At 37.6% G+C, this 11005-nt stretch overlaps 1 protein-coding gene across 1 annotated transcript; it reads left to right on the forward strand.

The window, feature by feature from the left end:
- Positions 1-349: 349 nt before the first annotated feature.
- Triml2 (tripartite motif family like 2) lies at positions 350-11005 on the forward strand. Its single transcript, XM_046459710.1, has 7 exons — positions 350-538; positions 1153-1248; positions 3067-3261; positions 4519-4659; positions 5909-5931; positions 6121-6221; positions 10461-11005. The coding sequence occupies exons 1-7, from the start codon at positions 350-352 to the stop codon at positions 11003-11005; spliced, it is 1290 nt and encodes a 429-aa protein (XP_046315666.1).

Genomic DNA, 11005 nt, shown 5'->3' on the forward strand with positions numbered 1-11005 from the left:
GTTATGCTGTTGCTTGTAATTAATTTTCAGTCTTTTCCTTAAGATTGTCAGAAAACTTGGGACAGCCTTTCTATATAGTAAATCCCAACATAATAAATCTCCTTCCTCAAGCATGTGGCTGGCAAAGGTTTGCTGGATTTGAGGAGGACTGGGTATACCAACCTGCTCTGTGTGCCTGGACTACCTTCTTGGGTCATTGATGCTTGTTTCACTGTAGACCTTGATGTTCCCAAGTGTGACTGCTCGAGAAACAGAGGAAGCCTGTCCATCATTTTCTGTTCAGGAGGTAGGGAATTATTTGACATCAGAAATAAGCAGCCTTATCTTCAACTAGGGACAGCAAAGCAGGATGTCTAAAAAGCTCAACCCCCAGCTACAACACAATATCAGAGAAGATGCCTATTGTGAGACACACCTGGAACCACCACAGCTGTTCTGTGACAATGACCAAGTCACACTTTGCGGCAAGTGCTTCCAGTCCCAGGAGCACAAGAATCACGTAGTATATGGGATACAAGAAGCTGCTGAGAATTACAGGGTAAGTTTTGTGCAAATTCCAAAACAATACCTGGTCAACTCCTCCTTTTGATTGATTGGACAGATATTCTGATCCTTCAAAACCTTTCTCTTAGTTAATATCTATTAAGAAATACCAAGCCAGGTATAGTGGTACACACTTATAATACCGGCAACTCTGGAGGTTGAAACAGGAGGATCATAAATTAGAGGCCAGACTGGGCAACTAATTGAGACAATATGTCAAAATACAAAATAAAGGGGACAAGGTTGTAGCTTAATGGTAGAGCGCTTGCTTAGCAGGCGTGAGGCACTGGGTTTGATCCCTGGCACCACATAGAAATAAAAAAATAAAGGTATTGTGTCCATCTACAACTAAAAAAAAAAATTAAAAAAAGAAAAAGAAAAAAATAAATAAATAGAGCTAGAGATGTAGGTCAGTGGTAGAGTGCCTCTGGGTTCAAAGTCCAGTGCCAAAAAAAAAAAAAAAAGACAAAAAGAAATGTCATATTTATTGAAACTTCAGCTTTAAAGCTAACAAATAGATGGCTTACCCTTTTAGTTGTCTATGGATAGGATCTCATTCTAGAGCAATTAATTAGCTTACTTGGAATTCTGCTATTTATTTCTCTATAGAAATTATTCCAGGAAATATTGAACACATTGAGAATGAAACTTGACGTAGCTAAGAGCATATTGACTGATGAGCAAGAAAGAATGAGGGTGATTCAGGTTAGTGCTTATTTTCATTCTTGGGGGAAAATTACTAATAATATTGAATAGCAAATAATATAAATGAAGTTGAATGTCAAAAGCAGGAAAAGGTATTTGAAGTACATGGGGGTTGGGAAATGCCAATATTTTAATGTATAAAGAGCTCTTAAAAGTCAATAAGACTTGGTCAACCTAGTGAAACTCTGTCAAGATAAAAATAAAGGGGCTGGAATATAGCTCAGTGGTGGAGCATTTGCCTGGCATGCATTTGGCCATGGGTTCAATCCTCAGTGCCACAAAATAAATAAAGTCAAAAAGAAAATATGACAATAGAAAAAAAATGTAGAAAAATGAGAGTTTGGGGAAGGGAGAGGGCATGGGGTTATTAATGATGGTGGAATGTGATGATCATTATTATCCAAAGTACAGGTATAAAGACACAAATTGGTGTGGATACACTGTGTATACAATCAGAGATATGAAAAATTGTGCTCTATATGTGTAATAAGAATTGTAATGCATTCCACTGTCTTATATAATTAAAAGAGAAAGAAAAATGAGAGTTTGTAGAAAAGAAATTACAATTTTTTTTTTTCTTTTTGATGTTGTTCCTTTTTTGTTATTGGCTTTGTTTCTTTGTTTAGTGTGTGTGTGCATCTGCTCCCACTCCCCATAGTAGGGGGATTGAACCCAGGGGTGCTCTAACACTGAAATATATCCCCAGCCCTTTTTTGTTATTTTTTTTTGTTGTTGTTGTTGTTGTTTTGTTTTTGAGATCAGAGCTTGCTAAATTTCTGAGGCTGACCTTGAACTTTAAATCCTTCTGCTTCAGGCTCTCAGATCACTGGGATTATGGACATGTGCTACTGTGTCCAGCCTTGTGTGTGTGTGTGTGTGTGTGTGTTGTGTGTCTTAATTTTTGCAAATATGTTTTGAACACACAAAAAGATTCCGAACTTTTTTCATGGTAAGAGGAAATACAAATTAACTTTATTAAAATGTTAGTGAGATGGCGTTTCCAGTCCTCATTTGCAAAGATCAAATAGATTAATAACAAGGTTTATAACAGTGACGTAGGAGGATGACCACCTCGTGTATTTTTGGTGACCATATAAACTGTGAAGTTTTTTGAATGGTAGTTTGAGAACTGCTATTCAAACCACCATATTATGCACATTCCATTACTGATGTCCAACTGTGTCTCCATACATAACCCTATTTTGTTCCAGACTTTCAGACTGCAAGTCTTCTCTCTCACACACAGTTCTTAGAGAATATAAATGTCCAGTTGGAGATGATAGAAGAGAAGAATTGCCTTCATGTTCAGTTTCCTATGTATCTCTCATGTCTAATGGACAAATCAAAACCAAATTTATTGTATCCCAAACTGAGTTACTTGTATATACACCTTGGGATCTAACCTTTCCATAATTTTATCTATATTTTTACATTTTCATAACTCTATTCTTCCAATGGCTTAGTCTAAAAACATTGGTGTCTCCCACCCTTGATTCCATTTTTCTCACACTCCGTATCCCAAGCATTGACACCACCTTCCAATTTCCCAGTCTCTTCCTCTTTGCTTAGAAGTTGTATTTGCTGTAGCTTTTGAAACCAGGTAACCTTCCTTCATCTGCATTTCGTGTTTTAAGATCATGTCGATTTCTTAACTAATCTCAAATTTATTTTGTTCTTTGGATTTATGCCTTTTATTTCTTCCCTTCTCCTTTGTATTTCCTTGCCTTTTTATTGTGGTTAGAGATGGAAATAGGATCTCTATTTGTGGTCAATCTGTCATGTTTAACCTGAAATCTGTCCTATCAATATCTGATGCAGGAAGAGGAGCAGAATTTTAAAACGATGATTGAGTCTGAATATAGCATGCAGTTCCGGTTGTTGAGTGAAGAGAATGATCTGAACTTCCTGAGATTGCACAGATACCAATGTGACTCAAACATAAGAGGAGTCAGTCTGAATCATTTGAACAGATTTGCCACAGAGCTGGAGGAGAAGTCCCAGGAGATGCTACAAGTGAGATATTAAAAATAACATCCTCATAGTATTTTGGAAAAGAGAAAAAGACCTGAACATTATGTCAATTTACTAGAGTAAAATACCTAGTGACAACTACAGATGTCTTCTGTGTGTGTGTGTGTATAGCAATTCTGTTTCTGTGAATTTATCCTCACATGTATATAAGAAAGGCACATGGATAAGATAAAATATGCCTATAAGTTGTATATAAATTTTACTATATTATACTGCAAATAAATTTACATCCATATGAAAAGACAAGTGAATCAAGAAACATGTAAAGTGAGTTTGAGTACAAAGTCATAGTTCAGAATTAACCTTTGAAGCTAGTTCAATGAGGTTCCTTTTTGTCCTCTGCCATCTACTTGCTCCTAGGTGGCCTTGGACATGTTGCTTAACCTCTGACTCAGTTTCTTTAACTACAAAATGGAGATAACAGTGGCCTCTAAATTTTAGCATTGTTGCTTTTTGAGTGAGTTATTCTACAGAAAGCTCATTAACTGGTGTTTTGCACATTTTAAGCAATTGATAAATAGTAGGCATTAATATTAATGTTGGAATGTATTGATACTAAGAGATTAAATAAAACCTATATCAATCAATACCCTGTAGAAGGGATACCATGGCTCTGTGTGTACAGATGAGGAATATTCTTCAAGAAAAAAGAAAGTGTCAGATTAGCAACAGAGTATGATATAGCATCATTTGTTTTAATAATGTGCATAGGTGACTAGGTGGAGTACATTTAGAAGAATAAAAGGAAAAGTGATATTTTGGCTAATTATCTAATCTTATTAATTGAAGTAATTTAATCTGTAAAAAAAGTATAGTAATTTTGGTGAATTTTAATTTAATGAAGGAAATAGTAAATTTTTTTGAACAAAATGCCATAGTAAAAGAAAATACTTTTTTTTTTTTTAATTATTGTGGTGCTGAGGATTGAACCCAAGGCCTTATGCATGCAAGGCAAGCACTTTGCCAACTGAGCTATATCCCCAGCCCCAAATATACATATTATTAACCTGAGTAAATACACTATGTGCACACACATGCCTCAACTTAAACATGTTAGGTATCATACCTAAGTTTCTATTGACAGCTGCCCTGCTTGACACAGAAGGATATCATGGTCTTGTTTACTTTAGTGTGTGTGTGAGCTGGCAGGAAGAATAACAGTTTTTTAAAAAAATGGCCAAATTAGTAAATAAGAAAAAATTCCAGTTGTTGAATAATAATAAAGGAATGCTTCTACAGAGACTGCACTATTTGGGAAGAGAGAACATGAATAAACTGAAGGAGAGTGAAGTCAAGATTTCTGAACAGCTCTGCAGCCTCCAAAGGATCACCTCAGAGCTGAAGAACAAGTGTGCGGAGTCTGCCTTAACACTGCTCCAGGTAAGACTCTGGAAAACACCCTTCATTACAGTATTTGAGAAGTGAGACGTAGACAGTATTTAATAGGGGTCACTTCCAGAACACAGCATCCAATGATCTTCAACAATGCACGGAGGCGAATTTTCCAGCTGCCAAAAGCATTATGTGCACTTTTGTTGGGAATGTAAGTTAGTGTGGCCATTATGGGAAACAGTGTGGAGGTTCCTCAGAAGTTAAGAACAGAACTGTCGTATGATCCAGCAATCTCACAACTGGGTGTATATCCACAGGAAATAAAATCAGTATGTCAAAGTATCATCTGCCTTCCCATGTTTATTGCACTGATAGTCAAGAAAGAGAAACAACCTAAGTGTCCATTGATTGATGAGTAGATAAGAAAATGTGTTGCATATACTAGATGGGATACCATTCAGGCATGAAAAAAGGGAGAGATTCTGTAATTTGGGACAACTTGGATGGAACTAGAGATCATATGATGTTAAGTGAAATAGGCCAGGCACAGAAAGACTAGTACCACATACTCACTCATGTGGAATCTGAAAATGTTGGTTTCCTTAAAGTCAAGAGTAGAGTGGTGATTACCAAAGGCTGTGAAGAATGGTGGGAGGGATGGTCAGGAAGAGCTTAATCAGTGGGCAGTAAGTTATAGTTAGATAGGAGTAATATGTTCTTGCATGCTATTGCACAATATGGTGGTTATAGAAAACCATAATAGACTGCATGTTTCAAAACACTAGAGGAAATGATTTTGAATGTCTTTTCCATAAAGGAATGATGCATTTCTGAAGAGGCAGTTATGTTTACCCTCCTTTAAACATACAACGTATACATGTTGCTGGGCAAGGTGGTACACACCTATAGTCTTAGGGGCTCAGGAGGCTGAGGCAGGAGAATCTTGAGTTCAAAGCCAGACTCAGCAACAGCAAGGTACTAAGTAACTCAGCAAGACCCTGTCTCTAAATGAAATACCAAAAAAGGGCTGGAGATTTGGCTCAGTGGTTGAGTGCCCCTGAGTTCAATCCTCAGTACCATTAAAAAAAAAAAAAAAGTATACATGTGTCAAACATTCTTGATATCCCACAAATATGTATAATTTTTATGTTTTTATATATCTGTTTAAAAATAAACAGCTTAAAAACGCATTATGGGGCAAGTTCATATTGCAAGAAAGGATATTTTCATGGGCACATATCACAAAATATGTGGCTCCAATACCCAGTAGTAACCTTGTCTCTTTTTTTCCTCCTAGAATGCAAGGTATTATTTGGAAAGGTAAGTTTGCATTTTGAAAACAATATAAAATTTTGAGTCAGAATCAGGAGTCTGGTGTGTTGAGCTCACACGGGGGTCAAGGACATTGGGTAGAGATGAGGCGGTCATATGAACTGATAGAACGTAATGAGATCCATCTTCTAGATGGAGGGGCCTGGAGATAACTGAGATTGCCACTTTTTTAAACAGGAGTGAGTCACTACTGCTCCAGTGCCTTGAGCCTGCTCGCATCACAGACCTGAGTTCATGCCAAGTAAGAGGAATGAACCCGATGCTACCAGTGCTCCAAAGTAAGTTGACAGGATCCGTGAGTAGAGGATACTCTGTTTTACAGTTGAGAATCAAGTTAGTGTCCTACCATCAATAAAAGTAAATTCTAGAAGTTTAAGAATTAAAGAGCTTACTAAGCTGTACTTGTTAGATAACTACCAGGAAAAATATGCAAATTTCCTCTGCAGTTTCTTTATCATTTTCTCAACTCTGCAACATCATCACAGGCAGATTCTGCTACTTGAAAGTTTGGGGGAGAAATTTCAACATGGAACAAAATGATACAGCCTGCTCCTTTAGTTCCGTGTTTCCCACTTGTCTCATCAATGGAGTCATACAGTGTGCGGTCAGCCTTCTTTCTCTTAGCACAGTGCAGTAGAGTGGGATTTCCAAGCTTGTTTTCTATGTTGCCTGTATGATTTTTCATTCCCATTTTTCACTTATATTTTATGAAAGAGCCAGCCACCCTTCATCCTCACCAGCATTTGGTAACATCAATTTCTTTTATTACATCTGCCCTAATAGACGGGTATTTTAATTCGCATATCTGGGATAACTTATGATTGGGTATATTTTCATGTGTTTATTTATCCTTACCCTCTGTATCTCTACTTTTGTGAAGTAGATCTCCAAACTGTTCCTTTTTTTTTTTTCTTTTTGTTGTACTAGAGAGTGAACTCAGGACCTCTTGCATTCTAGGCAAGCACTCTTATCTCTGAGCTATAGTTCTCCCACCCTCTGTACTGAGAGATTTAACCCTGAGGCAACTTTACCAATGTGCTACATTTCTAGTCTTTTTTCATTTTATCTTGGTGCTGGGCCTCACCAAGTTGCTGAGACTAGCCTTGAATTTGGGATCCTCCTGCTTTAGCCACCTGAGTAGCTGGATTATAGACATGCACCAACTTGTGGTTGACCCTATTTTTTAAATTGGGTTGTATATTTTATTGAGTTTAGAATTTCTTCATATATTTATTTAGTTATTGCTTACCAGATATGTTTCTCATATATTTTCTCATAGAATGGTCTTAATCACTTCTTAATTTTCCCCAAAATGTCTTTTGAACAATAGGAGTTTTAAATTTTAACAAAGCTCAATTCATCATTTTTTTAATGATTTTTCTGTTTTGTGTTGTTTTTTGCCTTAACCAAGGAAGATTTTCTTCTAGAAGTTTAATAGTTTTAGGTTTTACACTTAGGTCTATTGGAGTTAATAATTATATGTGGCTTAAGAAATGGTTCAAACTTTCTCTTTCCTCTGTTTCTTTTCTTTTCTTCTGTTTTGGTGGTGCTGAAGATTGAGCTGAAGCATGCTAAGCATCTGCTCTATTACTGAGATACACCCTAGTCTCTGATTATTATTATTTTGTACGTGGTCATCCATTCTGTTCAGTACCATTTGCTGGAAACACTATCCTTTCTCTATTAAATTTACTTGGCATGTTTGTTAAAAATCAATTGACATATATGACCAGACCGATTTGTGGACTCTAATAGGTTTATTGATCATTATGTCTTTTTGCCAATAACACTTTGGCTTGATGGATAACTCTATAGGGAGTCTTGAATGCAGGTACTGTGAGTTCTCCAAATCATCTTTTTTTTTTTTTTTTCAAAATAATTTTGTGCATCCTAGGTTTTTTTATTTATTTATTATGTCTGGGTTTTTAGGTCGCCCCCCCCTTCCCTCCTGACCTGCGGGAGAGATTGGGGAGTACGCCCTCCCTCCCCGGAGGACAATCAGATGCGCCAGGGAGAACAGTCAAAGCAGGATCTCCTTTATTGAGAAAATGCACACAGCTAATATAATGTACAGGAGCCAATCAGGGTAAAGGTCAGCAGGGTGGGGAGAATTTACATCTACACCCATCCTACAGGCAGTAACTGGAGACAGGAGCTGTCTGTGGAGGCAGAAGGGTTCTGAGCCTATCCTAGAGGTGGTCCAATTCTTCATCACAACCCATGGCTATGCCTTCTGGCTAATCACTAGGTGCTCTCTTAGCCACAGGTGGCCCCAGGACTGGGAAGCGGGTAGCAGACAGCAAGTTAAGTTTCCTGTTTTCTGATGCAACATGTCCCACATTACATCATGCCCTACAGATTTATTGTTGACTTTTTCAAAGTAAGACTGCTGGAATTTTGACTGATATTACATTGCCTGTGTAGATCAGTTTGGAGAGAATTGATTTCTTGACAGTATTGAGTCTTCTTGTCTCTCTCCCTCTCTCTCTCTCTCTCTCTCTCTCTCTCTCTCTATATATATATATTTATATCTATCTATATCTATATCTATCTATATCTATCTATATATATATATAGAGAGAGAGAGAGAGAGAGAGAGGAGAGAAAGAGAAGCTGGATTATAGACATGCACCAACTTTTGGTTTCCATCTGTTTAGTTCTTTGATTTTTCTCATTAATATTTTATAGTTTTTAGGATATAAATATTATATGTATTTTATGAAGTTGATTTTCTTAATGTAGTTTATGCTTATTTGCATTTGCAGGGTAAACCTTGGTGATGATGTTTTACCTATTTTATATATTGTAATATTCAATGTGATCACATTTTGTTAAGAATTTTACATATAGAGTCATGTTTGTAGCTTACTTTGTAATCATCCATTGTAGCTTTTAACTTTTTGCTTTTGATTTCTAGATAATATATTTGATCCTCTGTCAGATTTAGGCTGGCTTAGTTCCCTACATCCTGTAGACCTTTTTTTGGTGATGATGGGTTGCTTTGGGGAAGGGGTGCTGCAGATTGAACCCAAGCCTCACTCATGCTAAGCATGCTCTCTACCGCTGAGCTACACCCCTGCCCCTACAATCTATAGATATTTTTAAGATTTTATTTTTCTTCCAACATAGCAAACAAAGTTATTCTAGAGTCTTTGCCTAATAAATTCCACTATTTAAAATTCCTTACAGATTTATTTCTGCTAGTCTCACTCAATTGTAGTTTTCTGTTTTGCAGATGTGTGCTTATTATTTTTGATAGTAAGTTTCTCTTTGTTCCTCCATCATTATTTTAGAAATTCTTTGAAGCCATGAATAAAGGTGTGTATGTTTGCAGAGAGAATTTGCATTGTTTCTGCCAGTCTCCTGGAGATACTAAGAGTCTGGGACAACTTGCAATTTATTGTTCAAGGCATGTGGCTTTTGAGACCACTCTAATAATGTGAATCAGGCTGCCAGACCAGGGACTTAAGTTAATTTAACTTACTGAAGTTAAGTAATAGAACTTACAGAACTTGCTGCTGCATTAGATGTTAGAGGAAATAAGAAATACAAGACTTCTCCGGATTTATGGCTTCATCAACTAAAGCAACAAGGGTTCTATTAACTGAGAAGTAAAGACTAGAGAAGGGATGGAGCTGGAGTTCCATTTTGGGTATATTAGGTTTGAAATTCACGTGTTATATCTAACTAGTCAGTTTGTTTACAGAGTGAGTTATGCACATACAGAACACATTTAATACTGAGGCTAGCTGAGGTCGTTTAGGGAAGAGAATACACCATTTTACAAATTGTAAAAGAAGGACATTTCAGGACCAACTCCTGAAAAATCAAAGTATTTGGGAGTTGAGCAGAAAGAGATACAGGGCAGTCCGAGATATGAACAAGGCAGGTATCACTTTCCTTAGTGTAAGGAATTACATTGTGCTTCCTCATTATCAGCTTCATTTTTCTGGAGGATTTTCATAGGTTTTCTTTGCTAATATGTTCTTTGATTTACTTAATGTTGAGTGCCTGACGTCAGCAATTTTAGGAATTTACATAACACGGGATATTTAAGATGAATAGAGGAAAGAACCATGAATGAACTATTCTGTTAATAGACACCGGTGGTGCTTTGGGTTGTTCTAAGCATAGAGAAGATCTTTATTGAGCTAGGGTTGGATCCCAGGTGAAGTCTGGGTGGGACTGATTATCAGGACAGTTGTACAGCCTCAGGGTTGAAGGTACTTCCAAACCTCTCCTTGGTTCCTTATTTATATTGTTCCTTATTCTATTGTATTGTGTCTGTCTAGGTAGACTGTGTACCTATGTATCGTTTTATTGACTTTTTTCTATGTTGTCTATTTATTGAAGCATAGTTTGGAGGTCCCTTTCCCTGAGATCCCCTAAATTGCCTCTGCTTTGTCTGTGCCTGAGACTCATGCCTGCTTGTTAGGAAGGGTCTGCCATCAGAAGTCATGTCTCCACCATTGGCTTTGATTCAGCCCCTAGGGTAACTCATTTCTCTCTCCCTGTAGGACATATAACTTTGGATCCTGAAACAGCTCATCCCTGCCTAGTCTTATCTGAGGACCTGAGAAGAGTGAGAGTTGGAAATCTCCAGCAGGGTGTACCGTGCCACCCAGGGAGACTGGACTTCAGTGCTACAGTGATGGGTTTGGAAAGCTTCACCTCAGGGAGGCACTACTGGGAGGTCGATGTGGAAAAGGCAACCAGGTGGCAGTTGGGCATATCGGAGGACTCCGCAGACAGAAAGGGCAACATGCCTGAAGCTTCCAAAGTCTTACTCACAGGATCCTTGATGGGGACCAATTACACCTTCTGGGTCTTTCCCCCTTTAAAAAAGGTCTGCTTGAGAAAGCAAATGCTTAAAGTGGGAGTCTTCCTAGATTATGAGTATGGGCAGATATCATTCTACAATGTGACAGAGCGATCCCTTGTTTATAATTTCTCTTCTCTCACCTTCCAAGGAGCTCTCAGACCCATATTTTCTCTTTGTATTCCAAATGGAGACATGAATTCCGATTCGCTCACTATCTCTTTGCCTCGTGTTCCTTCCTGA

Source organism: Marmota monax, unplaced genomic scaffold (genome assembly GCF_021218885.2).
Source record: "Marmota monax isolate L192 unplaced genomic scaffold, Marmota_monax_Labrador192_F-V1.1 WCK01_AAM20220418_F8-fsc00427, whole genome shotgun sequence".
Taxonomy (NCBI): Eukaryota; Metazoa; Chordata; class Mammalia; order Rodentia; family Sciuridae; genus Marmota; species Marmota monax.